The sequence below is a fragment of the Protopterus annectens genome, chromosome 11.part0 (assembly GCF_019279795.1).
Source record: "Protopterus annectens isolate FY-2018-M chromosome 11.part0, PAN1.0, whole genome shotgun sequence".
NCBI lineage: Eukaryota > Metazoa > Chordata > Ceratodontiformes > Protopteridae > Protopterus > Protopterus annectens.
The window spans coordinates 1,137,593,941-1,137,611,987 of record NC_056745.1 but is presented as its reverse complement, the minus strand read 5'-3'; the positions used below and the strand labels follow the sequence as shown (position 1 = coordinate 1,137,611,987).

The following is an 18,047-nucleotide window of genomic DNA, read 5'->3' as shown; positions in this document are numbered from 1 at the left end:
TGGCTTGAATGAGTTGATGCCTGGTGGTGGCAGTGAGGAGCCAATCATCTAGGTATGGAAATACCTGGAATCCTAAACATCTCAGGTGAGCCGTGACCACTGCCATGCATTTGGTGAACTCTGGAGGCTGTAGTGAGACCAAAGGCCTGGGCTTGAAATTGGTAATGATTGGCTCCAAGCCAGAAGCACAGATGATCTGGTCATTTTTATGTGGTAGTACGCATTCTGGAGATCTATTGAGCACATCCAACTGTCTTTCCCTAAAAAGGGAAGTATCGACTGAAGAGTGACCATCCAGAACTTCGCTTTCTTGACAGATTTGTTTAGCCTGCTGAGGTCCAATATAGGTCTCCAGTCCCCTGTCTCTTTTGAAACAGAAAATAATTCTAGGTAAGTTCCGGATCCTGTGTGGTCTGCTGGGACTGGTTGGATAACTCTTTTTCTTAGCAATGTTTGGACCTCTACTGTAGTTTGTTCCCTGTAACTGGGTGGAATGTCTGGGATTTTTCTTGTCGGTGGAGGGGATATGACGAAAAGAATGAAGTATCCTCTGGAAATGATACTTTGTACCCAGCTGTCATTTGTTATTTTGAGCCAGGCATCTGCATACAAAGATAAGCGACCCCTGACTGCCTCCAGAGTAGGACATTTGGGTCTCCTTTCAGGAGCATTGGTAGGGCTGCGAGGGCAGCATCTTCCATTATTGCCCCCTCCTCTGTCCCTGGAGGGGGGGGTCATCATATGTGTCCTGAAAGGCTCCTTGAGCTTTTTGGAACCACATCTTTCCTCCCCTTTGACCCTTCGGGTAGGGTCTGGTCAGGGTGGAAAAACAGACTCTGACGGCAGACAGAGACTTTCCTTCCTGCTCACACCTGGTCAAAGTTTCCTTAACTTTGGGCCTGAAAAGAGACAAGCCATCAAAAGGGGTATTTACGAAGGATGACTTGAGCTCCACGAAGGAACACAAGCGCATCCAGGAGTGTCTCCTAAGAGCAATTCCTGTATGCGCTGCCCTGCTTGTTCCATCCGCTGCATATGAAATGAGGTGCATGGACGAATTAACTATGGAGTGGAGGGTAGCTAGCTGGGTTCATAGATTAGTACTAAGCTAACTGCCCTTGCAAGCTATTTTAAGCCTAGCCAATTATCCCTTGTGAGACTCAAACACTGCACCTTGTGTTTGTAAGGCAAACTGGGAGGAAACTTTATCTGAAGCTCCTGCAGTTACTGTACCCTGAAGAGCATCTCCCAGCTCTTTAAGGAGATCTCTTTGCAGTCTCGTAAAAAGGGTTGAATAGTTGAATGAACACAGTGCAAAAGTCGCTGAACTTTAAGTGCGCTTCCCATATCTACCCATGATCCTGGAATCTCTGTTAGGAGGATGGATAGAAGAGGAAGTTTCTGAAATTTCCTTTCTGGTGGCTGCCACCACCACCATGGCATAAACTGGCACACCCTTGGTCAGAAAGGATTTGTCTTGGGGAGCAGAGATAAAATCAAGCCTCCTTGGGACAGGCTCCATGGTGTCCAGAGACCCCCCACACCCTTCCTGCAACCAGCTGCATAAGCTCATCGAACAGTGGAGACACCCAAGAGGTGGAGGGCTGAGACCCAAAAGCCTTCAGGAGAACAAACTTATCTTCAGTAAGGTTAGTGGACTGCCAGTCACCCCAATGCCTAAGGATTTCTAGTATCTCAACAAATGAGACATCCTCAGAGGGGGGCAGTGGGAACCCTTCTGATTCATTCAAGTCAGTATCAGATGTCAGGGACTCCCGTGGGGGAGGGGTCTAGATGTTTCCTCTTACAAACTCTCTTCCTGGGAACTTCATCAGTGGGAGCTTCTGGTGAGGTCTTGGAAGAGCATGGGCCACCCAATGGGGCTTCCTGAGGCTCTGGGTCTCTACACTTGGCAAGGATCTGTGAAGCAGAAGCAGATACTTGTGCTTTAGAGGAGGAAGAAGCCGGACCTGAGGTCGAAGATGACTTAGGAGACATAACTCTCCTCATGCTTTCGAAGGCACCTTTGCTCTGATGCAAAGGGACCGACGGATCCAAGGAAACCGTCGATACCCCCAGCAGAGGGACAGTGGACTCCAAGACAGAGGTAGGAGCTGAGCTCATCTGAGCCGAAGCCCCAAGAGGCAGAGTTGGAACTGACAAGTCGGTCCGCCTATCCTCCCTGAACGCAACCAGAGAGTGTCAGCTCCTAGACTCCCCGATCGGCGCTGAGGATGTCAGAGTAAATGGAGCCAAGACATTGGAGCAGGCATTGGCTCCTATGGCTCCACAATCAACAAGTCCGACTCCTCCAGCTCGGAAGGACTGGTATGGCTTGAAGGAGGAAGAGTGGTAGCTAGTAAGAGTTTTCGGCTCCGAAACCACTTGGGTCAAAGCCGATAAAAATTTTGCAAAGGCCAGTGCCTGTACAAGCTTCTGCACTCCATGATCCACATCCAAATCAGAAAGGCTAATGGAAGACCAAGATGAATGGATCGAAGGTGGTACTGACTGTAACAATGGAGATTTTGGTATTTCATATACCGGTTCTAAAACCGGGGACCATCTCTGAAAAGAAAGGACAGTCGGCTCCGAGACCTGAGGAGACGATGTCAAAGACTTTTTTGATTCAGTGAAAGTCTTAGAAGACTTTGAGGACTTACTGGATCCATCCTGGTCACTCAAAGCCTCCTGGAAAGAAGGTTTCAATACACCCCTATCAATAAGTTTCCTCTTTCTCTCCTGGAGAACCCTAGAAGAAAAGGAATGGCATATGGAGCGGGTTTCTTGCAAATGTAATGCACCTAAACAATAAACACAGTTGACATGACTGTCAGTGACAGACATTTTCTGCCCACGTTTAGGGCATTTTTTAAACCCTGACTTGGGGTGTTTGCCCTTATCATCAGCCACTGACAAAAAATTAGACACGCCCAACAACAATAAAATATAACAATAAGCCTTTCTAAAAAATACAGGCTAGATATAAATGACACAAGCCCTTCAAACTATGGCTAACAGGTCACATACATACACTATTTATCTAAGCAGATAATATCAAGTTGTGACAGAAAGTCACTTATCTAAATACAAACAGCAAAGCTATATACTAATACACTTAGCTCTAATAATTTTAAAGTTGTGACAAAAAGATCACTATCTAAGCACACACTCCTAAATATTAACTATTTCTAAGAAAAAAAATATGTGACAGAAAGTCACTATTTAAATAGTTTTTAAACACTAGATTTTAACTAGGCCTAAGAAAAAACTAGGCCAAATATTAAGCTATGAAAAAGGCACACCAGGGGAAGAGAAACTACACAGAAAGCTGTAAGAGCTTAACCAACTAACTACAACTACTTTTTAAGAAGAAAATACCGATAATATTTGAAAAATATAGAATAGTAAGGTTTTTACTGGCCCGAGCTAGCAAGAACCTCCGATCTGTTGCAGCGGCAAACTAGATCTGAGGTAACTCTAGGTGCATCATGGGATAGGGACTTGGCCTCAAGGTATTTGAAGACCTTGAGCTCTGTAGCAGGCCGACTCGGAGACAAGGATTGGCTCTGAACCCATCTGTAAGAATAAACGGCGAGATAGAACAACTTCACATCATAAATTAATATAAAAGAAAACAAATCATATTAATATGCTGCAAGCTACATAGATTATACAGCACATATGTTCTTTTTTATAACTATCAGTCCAACATTACATAAATTGCTCAATTCCGGTCTTCCCTTAAATCTCAATCATCCTCTAAGACATTATTCTGCATGGATTTTTCTCACAATTTTCATTTATTTCTGTGTAATTTGCTCTTTCTCTTTTCTAAAGATCCTACTTCCAGTTATTTTACTTCTGTTACAATATGCAATACTTCAAATACAGTTAATTAGACTTTGATTTCCATTTTCCAGTAATTGCTTTTTTGGTAGTCACCAGATTAAACTTAACAAGGCCTTACTATATCGAGGCAATTCAGATCTTGTGTCCCAGCTCAAAAGAATCATTTCCCTAGTTACATCCATTTGTTCACCCAATATTTATGACAAAGTACTCTGTAGGGAATTTATAAAATCTGCCAGCCCACTGTGCTCTCGAAACTTTAGTTTCCAATTATCTCTTTCTTTCTCATCACACCTCCAACATTTGTCATCTACCTGAGGAAAACATTTTTTGGAGTCTGCTTGAGGTATAAAAATACCTATGCAAACACTTCCAAGCAAAAATCCTAAACCGTCCAGATGTTGTTGCTTACTTGGGAGCTATACATATGTCCTCCCATTGTCTCCTTGTAAGTTGCTTATCCAGTCTCTCTTCTGAACCTTTTCTAACCTCCTCCGATTGATTCTTGTAGGTATCGTGCAATATTTTATATATCCTACTAATTATGTTTTTAACAGCAGCTTATGTTCTAGATTCAACTAAAAACTCTACTAGAACAGATCTTTCACTTAGGATTCCCCTATTCGTTTTTCTTTGCCAATACTCTTATATAAATCCTTGATAGGGAAGGTAGTCTCTAGTCTGCAGTCCAAATGTCTTATTGGCCTTATCACATTCTATTACCTTTTCCTCTCTAGTTATTTGCTACCAATACCTTGGCCCTTTGTCAGTTTTCTCCAAAAGATTACAAATCCCTGTTGCCTCTTCTCTGTACTCCTTATTGCAGTCATCCGTATTGGCAAAATATCCTTTTCCATTCTCATGTTGGTTTGGTTCTTGGAATACTTTCTGCTACTTTTTGAATATAATAATCTGTATGGCTGCTGTTATTCTCCATAAGGCTCAGCATACAAAATCCAACTCTTTCTTTATTTCTTGAATTTCCCCCTTTCATCATCATCCCTTTTCAGTTTGAATTATAACATTCTGCCTGTGTTATGCATATGAGCCTTAACTGTGTAGCTCTATAATACATCCCTTCAAATCAAGTAACCCTAAACCATGTTGCTCTATTTAAAGGATCAACTTATCCCACTTAACTCTTGCCCTCTTCCACTATCAGATCAATTCTTTCAACTTTTTATTAATTATTGTCCATAACTTCTCCTCTGGCCAAAATAAATATGCCTGACCTGTATATAAAACTAAAGGGACTAAAATAGTTCATTGCTGGTATCATAATATTCACATGCATAAACAAGAGCTTCCAGGTTCTCAGTATTTGTATTATCTTTTGTTTAGTCTCTTCCCACATGTCCTGACCTGACATAACAGAAGTCTTTTTAATCCATACTGCTAAATACTTCATCTTATCATGTCCCCATAAATCTGGTATTGCTGAACCAATTCATGTGTGGGTATATAATTTATAGCTATAACCTTTGTTTTATCTTCAATAATTTTGCATCCCGTAAAGACCTGAAACCATCTCAAAATGTTCCACAACACTGAGATGTCCTATTCTGGACTTATCAGGTACAAAATAATATCATCTGCAAATAAAGCCAACTTTTCTTGATTACCGTACCGATTATATCCTTGAAATTATGAGTCCCTTATTTTCTTTGCCAAAGGCTCAAAATATAAAGCAAATAAAAAAGGGGAAAGAGTATACCCCTTGCCTAGTTCCTCTGTTTAGACACAACTTATCAGAGAGGAACCCTGCTACTTAAATTCTTGCCTCTGATCTCTCATATATTCTCCTAATTAACCTTATTATTATATCAGGGAATGCAAATGCTTCCATTACCCTACCCATAAAATCCTAGATTACTCTCTCAAATGCTTTCTCTGCATTGAGACCCACCAACAGCAGTGGTATTTTCTTACATTCTGCTTCCCTCTGCATCATTACTGTACTAATGCTGTCAAATATTTGCCCCCCCCTACTCCACAAAACCACAGTGATATAAAAGTTATGTACTTACCATAATGATAAATCTGTTGCCCTATTTTCATCTGGTTCAACCTTTAGGGACTCAAATCTGACTTGGATCCTGCCCTGGCAACTTCAAACCTTTGGATCCAGGGCTCTGACTTCTTCCCTGCCCATAATTCCCTCTCAACTATCAAGTTACATCAGATCAAGTTTGCCCCATGTGAAAAATTCACCTAATAAGTAATAAAATTACAGATAGATAAAAACAAAATAATAATTCAATAGGAAGGAAAAGACAAGAATACCAGATGGATAGCATGCTAACTAACCTGCTAAGGTTAAAGACAATTATACCATGATCCCCCCCATTAATATTCCAAAACGTGCACGCTGATTGGTCAGCGTGCACGTTGTAAATCGACTTATACTAATGGAAAAAGGTCCGGTCGCCTAGATTTTTTCCATTAGTATAAGTCTTTTTTAAAACACTGTCTCGCTATGTTAAAGGAGTTTAACATAGCGAGACAGGTTTAAAAAAAGCAACAGAGATCTTCGTTGCTTTTTTTAAAGCTGTCTCGCTATGTTAAACTCCTTTAGCATAGCGAGACAGTGTGTAAAAAGCAACGGAGATCTTGCTTTCTCCGTTGCTTTTTTTTAAACCTGTCTTGCTATGTTAAACCCATTTAACATAGCGAAACAGTTGGTAAAAACCAACGGAGATCTTGCTTTCTCCGTTGCTTTTTTCAGAACTGTCTCGCTATGTTAAATGGGTTTAACATAGCGAGACAGCTTTAAAATAAGCAACGGAGATTCTCCGTTGCGTTTTTTAAAGCCGTCTTGCTATGTTAAACCCATTTAACATAGCAAAACAGTAAAAAGCAACGGAGATCTTGCTTTCTCGGTTGCTTTTGCCCACAGCTCTGATGTACTGTGTAGGCATACGCATGCGCAGTACATCAGAACTGCCGCAGAATACCAGACAGCTGCGGAAGGGCAGCAAGGAGGCATTATACAATGCCATTATTTAAGAAAAGTAATTATTTTTTTTCTTAGATGATGTCATTGTATAATAGCAATAACCCACTTGAGTGTGGGTAATGCTGGATTTACCCACGGTTGGCTTTGTTTGGCCACTCGGGCTTCGCACTCGTGACCAAACCACGCCAGCCATGGGTAAATCCAGCATTACCCACACCCAGGTGTGGGTTATTGCTATAGTAAACTCCTGTACTGGAAGGAGCTGGAGGTATTAATTTGTCAGTTGGATAGTAGGGGGGATGCTGAAGCAGATGGAAATAAGACAACACTGATCTATTGTTTTGGTAAGTATATAATTTTCATACCTGATATTATCCATTTTCAAATGATTCAATAGAATCCCTAGCCTCATGATTTCCCAGGTGGAACTTATGGAAGGATGTTTCTGAGAGCAGCACAGACAAAGAAGGAGTGAGCTCTGGATTGTACATCCAGTTTATAGTGGGACACAAAGGTATGCACTGTAGACCATGCAGCAGCTGCACAAATTCCATCAATCAATGTTGTTGAAAAACTGTAGAATTATTACTGCTCTTGTAGAATGAGCTGTCATTATTTTTTTAGAGAGTTTAAGACACATCTTCTCATAACCAAAGGACATAAAGCTTGACAGCCATCTTTTAAGGGTGATCTTCGAAACTCCTTGTCCCAGCTTAGATTTAGACAATGCAATGAATAATTGGTCTGATTTCCTAATGTTCTTAGTTCTACGTAAATAAAATCTAAGTTGTATATGAACGTCAAGTAAATGTAATGCATGTTCTCCTTTGTTAGAGTACTCTGGAAAGAATGCAGGCAAATTGATGGTCTGGTTTATGTTGAACTGCGATGCCATCTAGGGATGAAAGATGGATTTGGTTTTAAAGAACTCTATCATTATGAAAAAAACAAATAAGGTGGTTTAAATGACAGAGCTTGAAGTTCTGAAATCCTCTTAGCAGAAGTGATTGCCACCAAAAAGATAATTTTCCATGTCAAGAACGTAAGATTCACTGAACCTACTGGTTCAAATGGGGACTGTGTGATAGCTTGAAGCACCATCATGATATCCCATATAGAAACCGTATCTCTAATTGGAGGACAAAGAAGAAATGTCCCTTTAATGAAAGCCTTAGACACTTTTAATGAAGCTATAGGAGTCGCATTATGGCCTATGTGAAAATTGGAAATGGCTGCCAGTTGCACTTTGATTGCAGAAAAACTAGAACATTTTTGGAATAGTTGAGACAGGAATTCTAGAACAGACGGAAGGTGGCTGAGAAAGGATCCAAACCTTTCCATATAGCCCAGTAAGAAAATCTTTTCCATTTTCTTTGATACACTCTTCTGGTGCTGTATTTTGTAAAGCAGAAAGACTATGAATACCATTTTCTTTAAACCTGACATCCCTGCCCATCATTAGAAATGGAATAACCATGCAGTTAATTTCTGGGAGTCTAGGTCTAGGAGTGGATGCCCAGAAAGATGAAAAATAAATCCAGCCTCTGATCCACAGGCCAGAGTGGACGGAGCAGATGAGACCAAAAATATGGGAATCAAACCTGTCGAGACCAGTTAGGGGAAATGAGGATCACCTTGGCCTAGACCCTTCCAGCCTTCTGAACGAGTTTTGTAATAAGGGGAAATGGAGGTAATGCAAAAGGTCACGGGGGGGGGGGGCAAATGTAGATCACAACGTCCCTTGGTGATCGTCCCTGTGGAGGGATCAGGGCAAAGTGACTGCTGCATTTGTTGTTCAGGTAGGATGCAAACAGGTTATAGCAAGGTTGACCTAAACAATGCAAAATTTTGTTCAACACTGTTGAACTGAGGGATCACTCATGAGGCAAAAGTATGCACCTGCTCAATCTTTCAGCTAATACACTGGAAGTCCCTGAGATATGCATTGCTAGCAAAAAGTTATGGGAAGACTTCATCCACTGTCAAACCCTCATGGCCTTTTGACACAATGAGTAAGACCTGGCTCCCCCCCTGTTTGTTGATTTACCAGACCACTGACATGTTGTCTAGCTGAACTGCTATCATACCCACTGGAAAAGTCTTGAAAATGTTTGCAGCACCAAAAGGACTGCTCTCATTTCCAGAAAAACAGCGCGGAAATTGGTCTCTTAGGATGTCCATTTATCTTGAACTGTCTTCCCCCATGTAACACCTCCCCAGTAAGGAAGTGTCCATGGTAACTACTGTACTGCCAAAGCGGAGAGGATGGATGACCTGTAGTCAATGATGATGATGTGATCCACCATTCTTTGTGGGTTCTGCATATTGTGGTTAACCTGACTGGGGTGTTGAGGGGTTAATAACGTGAGACCACTGGACCGAGAGCTCACTGCAGAACCCTCAGATAAAATCTTGACAAAGAAACAAGAATGATGGCTGAGGCCACCGGCCCTAGAAGTTTTTGAATTAAGTTTGCTGGTGGGAATAAACTGGTTAATACTTGTAATGCCACTTGGCAGACTGAATGAACCCTCTGCTATCTGAGTTGTGGTGGCATCAGATAAATTCTAGATTCTAAGTTGGGAGCAATTTGCTCTTCTGTCTGTTCACCATAATCCTCAGACAGAGAAGTATTTGGAGTAAGATGTCCCTTTGTAGAATTAGCAGATTCTTGATTGGAGCAGTGATGAGTCAATTATGTAAGTCTGGGAATAAATGGAACCCTTGCAGTCTGAGATAGGCTGTTACTGCTACCATCTATTTGGTAAAAACCCAGGGGGGCTGTGATAAGTCCAAAGGGCAGAGCTCTGAATTGAAAATGACTGGCTCCAAGGTGGAAATGGAGAAATCTCTTGGACCATCTGTGTATCTTTATGAGGTAATAAGCATCCTAGAGACCACTAGAGCATATCCAGTTGTCTTTTTTGAGTACAGGCAAAATGGACTGACCAGTGGCCATCTGGAAGTTTGCCTGTTTCACGTACTGGTTTAAATGGCTTGGGTTCAATACTTGCCTTAGGTCCCCTGTCCTTTTTGGAACCAAAAAGAACCTGAAGTAGACAGCAGATCCTATCTTGTCTGGTAGGACCTGCTGGATGACTCTTTTTCCAGCATCTTGTTTATTTCTGCTGTTGCGGATTCCAGATGGTTGGATGGCACTGAAGGAGTCCTTACTTTTGCCTGAGGCATTGTTAGAAATGGTATTGAGTTTTCTCTGGTTATTATCCTTAACACCCAAGAATCTGAAGTGATGGCCCATCAGGTTTGTGGGTGTAGGAATAACTGCCCCCAACTGCCTCCAGAGTATGGCGGTTGGGCAACTCTTCAGGAGCGCTGAAAGGATTTCTCAGAAAAGGGTCTGTGAAATCCTTGGTATTGTGGTTCATTTCTGCCTCTTGGGAGACTTCCATTGAAATTACCTCCTCCTTCTCTGCCACTGGGAGGTCTGTCCAAAGAAGCTTCCTGAATAGGACCTTGTGGTTTTCAGAACCACATTTTCTTCCCTCCTTGCTGATTTATGGAAAAGGTTCTCTGAGGAGTGGGGAAATGGACTGCAGTGGCAGAAGGAGTCTTACCATGTTGTTCACTTTCCATTAGTGTGTTCTTAACCTTTGGATCAAACTATGTAGTGCCATCAAAAGCAGCACTGAAAAAGGACATCTTAAAGCCCTCTGCAAAATCACACAATCACATTCAAGCATGGTGGAGTAAGGCTATACCAGTACCTGCTGCTCTGGCTGTCCCATCAGCTGAATTTGAAAGCAGATGCATGGAGACATTTGAAGTAGAAGATAAGGTAGAAAGCTGAGATTCCACTGTCTTCTGAATATCTGCTGGCAAATTAACGGAGAGAGAGCCGGTGATCTCTATGGTTAAATCTGCTTGGAACTGAAAAATATTGGCCATGTAGCTCAGCCCTCTCGGGCAAAAAGTTGCTCCATTGTATGCCCATTTTCCAGATCTGTCCAAAGCCTTGGATTCTCTGTTGGGGGATGGACAGATGAACACTCCTCTGAGATGTCCTTCTTTGCAGGTGCTTGTATGACCTTGACATCCACACAGGGACTTTTACTCCAGTGAAGTTGGTCTTTCAGTGCCGCCAGAATCCTGTCAAATTTCTTGGGTATCATCTCTGCTGTATCAGGTTCTTTCCAGGTTCTCTGAGGCACTAGATCAAGAAGGGCATCGAGTGGGGGGACCCATTCCAGCATGGAGAATAGCCACAGCCACCTTCAAAATTCTACAGGAACATGGATTCTGCCAAGGAAGGCATATCTGTTGATCAACCCCCATTTCTGTTTGACCAATTCTAGAATTTCTCTAAAGGAGATGCTTCCAAAGGGGGATCTCAGGAATCCTTCCCTTCCCCTAAATCCATGTCTTCTGTGAAGAATTCTGGTGAAGAATCCAAGTGCTTCCATTTGCATGTTTGCTTTCTGTTTATCTGTCATTGGGGAATAGCTGGGGATGGGTCTAAATCAGACTGAGAACTCAAAGAGAGTACTTCCCCAAGACTTTTGGATACTGACTGTCCCAGTTGATGAGAAAGACCAGATTCTGGAGGAGAATAAGTTTGAGGTTAGGTCAGATCCAAAATGGATAGAGGCATCTCTTCCCTTGAATGTGAGAGAACCTGATAGAAGGCCTAAATGGTTGTGGAAGAAATAGGAGCCAAGGAAGTTTCTCTACAGGCTGGAACAGAAAGAGACCCAAAATCTCCAACCCTTCTCAGTTCTGAGGTCAACACTGGGGTCATGCTATCAAGAGCTGATGCTCCGAGAAGAAGGGATGGCTCTGACAACTTCAGAGTTGAACCTCTCCTCGGGCACAAGCTCTGAAGCTACCGATCTGACTCTTATCTCGAGCAGAGAGGCTCAGAGTCGAGAGAGATTGGGTCGTGGTCGGTGCAGGCATGGACAGCACTATAGGTGTCAGACGTGCAATGGAGTTAAACAGTGAATGGCCGATGGAGAAGTTCCTGGCTCTCTCAGAGGGAACAGAGCCAGCAGGATCCCCAACTGTATCTGCGTCTGAAATTTCCACATCATCCTGTCAATGTCAGCTTCACTGAGACTCCTTAAAGAATGTGCAGCCCTAAAACAAGCAATCGATGAAGCCCTGGATCACTGTTGGAGAATGGAGTGAAGGGCTGATCGGATCCAGTGCTAACAGCCTGGATGGAGAAGGAGAGCACATCCATGGCTTCAGATCTGAAGACTTCAGGATTTGTGGTGCTGGACCCACTGATACTGTGGGATCCAGGGATTGTTTTCTTGCTTTTTCAATGTCCTTTTTGGGAGTTTAGTCTTTAGATGGCTCCTTCAACTCTGGAGCTTCTTTATTTTTGTCTTTTTACTTTTCTTTCTTCCTTAAGGTTGAAGCTACAGTAAAAACTACAGAAGACTCTGAAGTAGATAGAAGGAGTCCCTGCAAAATTAGTTTGTCTCTCCTGCTCTTAACAGCTTTATGACCAAATGAAGCACAGGCTCTGTACCCTGCATCCAGGTGGACTGCTCCTAAACATTAAAAGCACAGGGAGCAGGGGTCCTGCTGAGGGATTTTGTGGCCACACTTTCCACACTTCTTAAAACTTTTGTCCGACATTTTAAGGGACCCAGGACATGGCACTTCTTAATTAAACTACAATGCCTACTCTAACTGTAAGCATACAAAAAGGAAAAATAGCTAAAAATACCTATTGTAACTATAACAACTAGTACAGAAAGATAATACAAATAAATTGAAAAAAATTATTGTATATAATACACTGATCTACTTCAGAAGAACAAAATCACACTTACCAAAATTACTAAATTTTGAGATGACTTCACCAAAACCACAAATAAACGAAGACTTGGAAGACCAGAAAGTTATCATGGGAAAGGAACCACTTGGCCACCATTCTGAACTTTGCCCCTTTTCCCGCTGTAGTGCGATCTCGGAGTTGGTATATGTATATGTATATATAGTTGGGGGGGTCTAGGGGTGAAGCCCCCTACATGGGTTGGTTTAAATTACTTCAGTTTGATGTTTTTGTGGTGCCAGACATGTAGTTACTTAACCAGAGTTTGTAGCTGGTGATCCGAGTCTTCGTTTATTTGTGGTTTTGGTGAAGTCATCTTGAGATTTAGTAATCTGGGTAAGTGTGATTTCGTTCTTCTGAAGAAGACCCATATATATGCATTTTTTTGTAGGAAGGAAAAAACAGAAGAAGAATTGAAAAAGTTATAAAAGAAAAAATGAAGAATAAATCCAAAATGGAAATAGAAAGTGAAAATCACTTATCCCCCAAAAAATGAACTCAGAACCTCTGTGACCATCTGTTTGAAGTAGCAAACGAGATCTAAAGCAATTTCACAGTTATGAGGGAATTATGGGTGGGGGGAGTCAGAGCACTGAATCTGAAGGTCTAAAGTTGCTGGATCTGAATCTGAGTCAGATCAGAGTCCCCAAAGATTGAGTCTGATGAAAACTGACAACACTGGATCCATATTTATCCATTTTGGGAACACTTTTGCTGTTCTTTTAACTGGTATACATAAACACTTTATAATCATGGACTAAAAATGAAATGGGTCTATATGAAGCTGGGTCTGATAGGTCTTGACTTTCCAACAGATTCATTAATTGATTTCATCTCATCTCCTGCTACCTTAACTTTTAATTGTTGAGCCTCATCTACCTCTAACCTTGTCATACATGTCTTCCATAAATATTTCCATTGTGCTCTTTCTAGATTTCCACATTTCTCTGTTTGCACAAATCTTCATAAAATTTCAGAAATATCTCTAATACCTCTATAAGATCACTGGTTATTTTTCTTGTTATAGTCTCCCTAAGTTTGGCGACAACCCTTTCATCTTTTTGTTGCCTACATCGTTACGCTAAACTATTTTGTGCTGTGGAATTATTAAAAGCAGTTGCTTAACAATAATCTTTCTAAACTCAAGCATATTATTCAGATACTCCCTTATTTTCTCTTTAGCACTCTGCAATTCTGCCTCTTCTTTTTCTGTGAGATTCCACTTATTCTGCAATACTTTAACCTTTGTCAGCTCCTCTAAATAATTCATATTATTTCTTAACCATATCTTTTTCCTTATATTTTTATCATATTTTAAACTCCATTTTCATTTTGGCCCATTCTTTAGCTATAACTTCTAAAGAAATTTCTATCTTTCCTAATAACTCTTGAATAATTTCTACTACCCATTCCTTAAATTCCTCTTTCTTAACAGGTAGGTGGGAAAGCTCTAGTGTCTCATTTTTTACTTCATTAACCTTCATCTTCATCTTAATTTTTATTGGTGCATGATCTAATATAGTCACTGGATATGTGTTGGCGCTTTCAATTAAATGCACATGTTCCTGTGAAATATAATTTGCAGAGTATCTGGCAATTTTTTCTAGGTACTTTTTGTCTCCATCCCTGACAACTGAGCCTCCCCTAGATCACACAGTGTTCATTCATACCACCACTCTGGGGAATTTACCCAAACTAGGCAGATAACTATCTGAGGAGTCTGTCATTCACACAGCCATGAAAATCTTTTTTATTCTCTCCAGCACCTCAGCAATGTCAGCATTTGGATAGCCTAATCTCTACCCTTTTAGATGTACTGAAATAAACACTGTGATCCATAATGCCCTCCCCTTGCAACTGTGTGCTTCTGTGAGGGTTACCACCCACTGGTGACTTGGAGAGCCTAATGCCTATCACCAAGCCACCTTTCTGCTTAACCACCTCTTCTCCAAGGGATACTGGCAAGATGTGTCTGGCTAGTTCCATCCTTCCTTCCCACAAAGATGGTCCTGCCCATTCTCCTTGCCAGCAGCAAGCATGTGAGACATTAGCTGAGCCTGGGTGACCTGGGCCTTAATTACGACTTTATCCTTCCACGACATCAGCAATAGAATCCTTGGCAATTTTTTTTTACATCAATACCAGATCTATATGATCTCGTACCCTTATAAACAAGAAAATGTGAATTTATTGCAAGTTCTTATTATATTCTTAATAATTCTTAATCTTCTAACCCAAACAAAAATGGCCGACAAAACGCAAAGAAAAAACAAAAAAAGCCCTGAAATGCATTCTATACAGAGGTAGCACCTCAGCCATAAATCTTCAACATAGGAAATTTATTCAAATGAAAACAAATAAAATTGATCATAAAATAGTTAATAGTTAAGGGCTTTCATTCATACGATACATGGGACTTCACCAGAACTAAACCAACTTGACTAGTATATTTTTGTGACATATCTCCTGCTTTAAGCCATCTAAAAGACATCCGTTAAAAGTGTTATACTAGTCCAGTGAATATATTCATTGATAGCATTTTTTTTTTTTTTTTACAGATTTTGGCTGTGGAAAGGACATAAATTAGGATAAATTATAACATTGTGGTATAATGACTTTTTAATGGGTTTGATATTTTAGGATATTTTGGCAATTTTATGTTTTATTAATGGCTAAGATTTTGGCTTATATTTATTGTTGTTTGTTATAATGGTTGTTAATTGTTTTATTGCTTCAATTAACAGCAGATCCAGATGGCTATAAAAAGGAAGTGACGCAAGTTGGTTTAGTTTATGTATTACAGGGATGAAAGCTCTTAACTATCAACTATTTTTACGATCAATTTCTTTGTTCATTTTCATTTGAATAAATTTCCTGTATTGAAGATTTTGGACTCTGGTGCTATCTCTGTACAGAATGTACTTTGGTGTTTTCTTTTTAATTCTTAAACTTCTCTCTAACTACTGTCATTTTGTTTTCCTCATTTTCTTGAAAGATAAAAAGAGTTACATGTCTTCAAGGCTTCTGCCCTGGTAACATACAGAAATGTGACACATTATACCTATTCTGATTTTGTGGCTATTCTTCTTGCAATAAACAGTAAAATGAATGTCTTTATGTAAAATATCCAGTTCTCTGCTAAACTGCCTTGCGGGAACAGAATTCCTGGTGGCTGAGGTTGGACCATTTCTTGTAACTACAAATTATAGTTCTGCACTTTTGAACATATACACTCAAACCAAATATATTTTCACTTCAACAAATGTATCACACCACGTATAACTTGGATATTTATAGGATGCTCAACAGATATCCCAAACATCGTAGAAATGCTTCTAGCTTCTCTAAGGTCTTTAGTCTTGCTCTGTCTAAAAGAACTAACACAAATGATGTGCAACTTCTTGTAGCTAGTTCTTAGTACATTTAAAAAAATTCATTTACATATGCGACCAAAAACTCTCATTTTTCTTCCTGTGTACTAACTTATAAAATGAGCAAAAAGACATACCCAATACTTACAAAACAAATGGATGTAACTGTCTGATTTGTTCAAAATGAGGAAAAACATACTGATTTACATTTGTGCACATTCCTTTCTGGTATAACAGTTTTACTGGTGCTGACAATATAAAAATGAACTGATAAGTAAAATGATAATAGTTTCTAGGCAACAAATACAAAGTAGACCTATAAGAATATGCCCATATAATGCAGAACAATAATTTCAACACTAATTTGCTTACATCATCAAATACAAGGAACGCCTTCTTGAGCGAGGGATAGGCAGCCTGAACATGTCTATGAAGCTTCTCTAAAATCTCCTGAGTTGAAAAATCTTCATCAACTCCCCTGACTGGATTAACTCTAAAACAAAAACAAAAACATTTGAATTTCATAAACAGTCTTCCATACCAGGTTTATAGTTGCTACAAACTGCTGTATAATTATAACAAAGTCAAATTTACTGTATAAAAGGAGACATTTGAGAGACTCACAATTTCTTTGGCATACAATAACACATTCTGTATGTGTTGTACTCCAGCATATCTAAAGAAATAAATATAATACAGTGCTGAAGCCAGTTACTTGAACTCTCAGATATTAAAATAAGTAATTTTAGTGAAGGTTTCTTACATACTAAATATTATTAAAATAAAAACATTAAAAAAATATAAAAATTATTGTCTTCGTGGTTATTACTGTTATCAAATGTCTCCCAAGCTCCAGTTCCTTTGCCTCCTTCACCAACTCTATTAAAAGAGGAATATAATAAATCTCTTTGAAAGTTATTTGTACAACTGTTAGTTTATCATTAATGTATCTTCTATTTCATACAACTTCAAATAAAAAACATGAAAAAAAAACGTGCCGTACATTATATTCTGTAAGAATTAATAAATGAAGCAACATTTGGTTACTGGTCTTATCCTAGTCTTTTATTCTCAACAGCTCTAGCCCAAGTTCTGCAAAACAACCAGCCCTTTGCCTACACTGAATAAACCAATGTCTATCTTTCTTAAACCAGGATTAACATAACAAAGTATTCATGCACATGACTCTAAACCCAGTACTTGTAGTTCTCCAAACTGTCAGTCACTATAATTGGGAGAAATGGCACTTGTGGTTCTACTCCAGGTTTTGGTCACAGATAAAGACCTTTGCATCTGTGGAGTATGTCACAGTCCTACTGCAAATGTAAAAATTTGATGCAAGTACACTTACAATAACAACCGATGTTCGATTAAATCACTGCTGCAGTAGCCAAAGCTATATGGGTCATATTCTGACAAGGATATAACATCTAGCCAGTCTTTCAAAGCCTTTGGCTCTACTTACACATGGTCTCAGGCTGTTAACTTGATCTCTCAAGGTAGAAAATAGCAGCACATGCACCAAAATATTTCAGGACTTTCATGACAGCTGAAAAGAGGGATGATACTGTCTTGATAAAGGGGTAAAGGTAGGGGGAAAAAAACATACATTTTACCCTAGCAACAACAAGAACCCAAAAGAAGAAGGGGTATGGATGGAGGATGCAGCTACTGCAGAAGTAAGTTAATTGAATATCTATTGTTATGGTAAGTGCACTTACCCAACTATGCTATGTCCATCATAAATCACTGCTGTAGTAGCCTAAGCTTTAAGGGAGATCACCATATATACATTATTATGCAACTTGGAGATGGATGGACTTGGGCTTAGCGGTCCCTAGAAAATGGTTCCTGCAAAGCCTGTACCAGACTTGGAAAAGGAATACAGTTTGTAGTGCTTTGTAGAAGTATGTACAGAGGATTGGTACTTCAAGAGTCCACCCCTTTTTAATAAATCACCAAGGCACTAGTAGAATGAGCTTTGACCCTACCTGGAACTGTTTTATTATAGTGGGAATCTCAAAGAAAAATAATCAGAAGGGACAACCATCTGGAAATAGTTTGC

At 40.0% G+C, this 18,047-nt stretch overlaps 1 protein-coding gene across 1 annotated transcript in view; it reads right to left on the bottom strand.

Moving 5' to 3' along the window:
* The window catches only part of EFCAB6 (EF-hand calcium binding domain 6), a 3,527,179-nt gene that overhangs the window by 2,005,150 nt on the left and 1,503,982 nt on the right, over positions 1–18,047 (bottom strand). Inside the window, exon 11 of the mRNA XM_044088493.1 lies at positions 16,355–16,475. Within this exon, the coding sequence (XP_043944428.1) occupies positions 16,355–16,475 (121 nt within the window). The remainder of the gene's footprint in view (positions 1–16,354; positions 16,476–18,047) is intronic.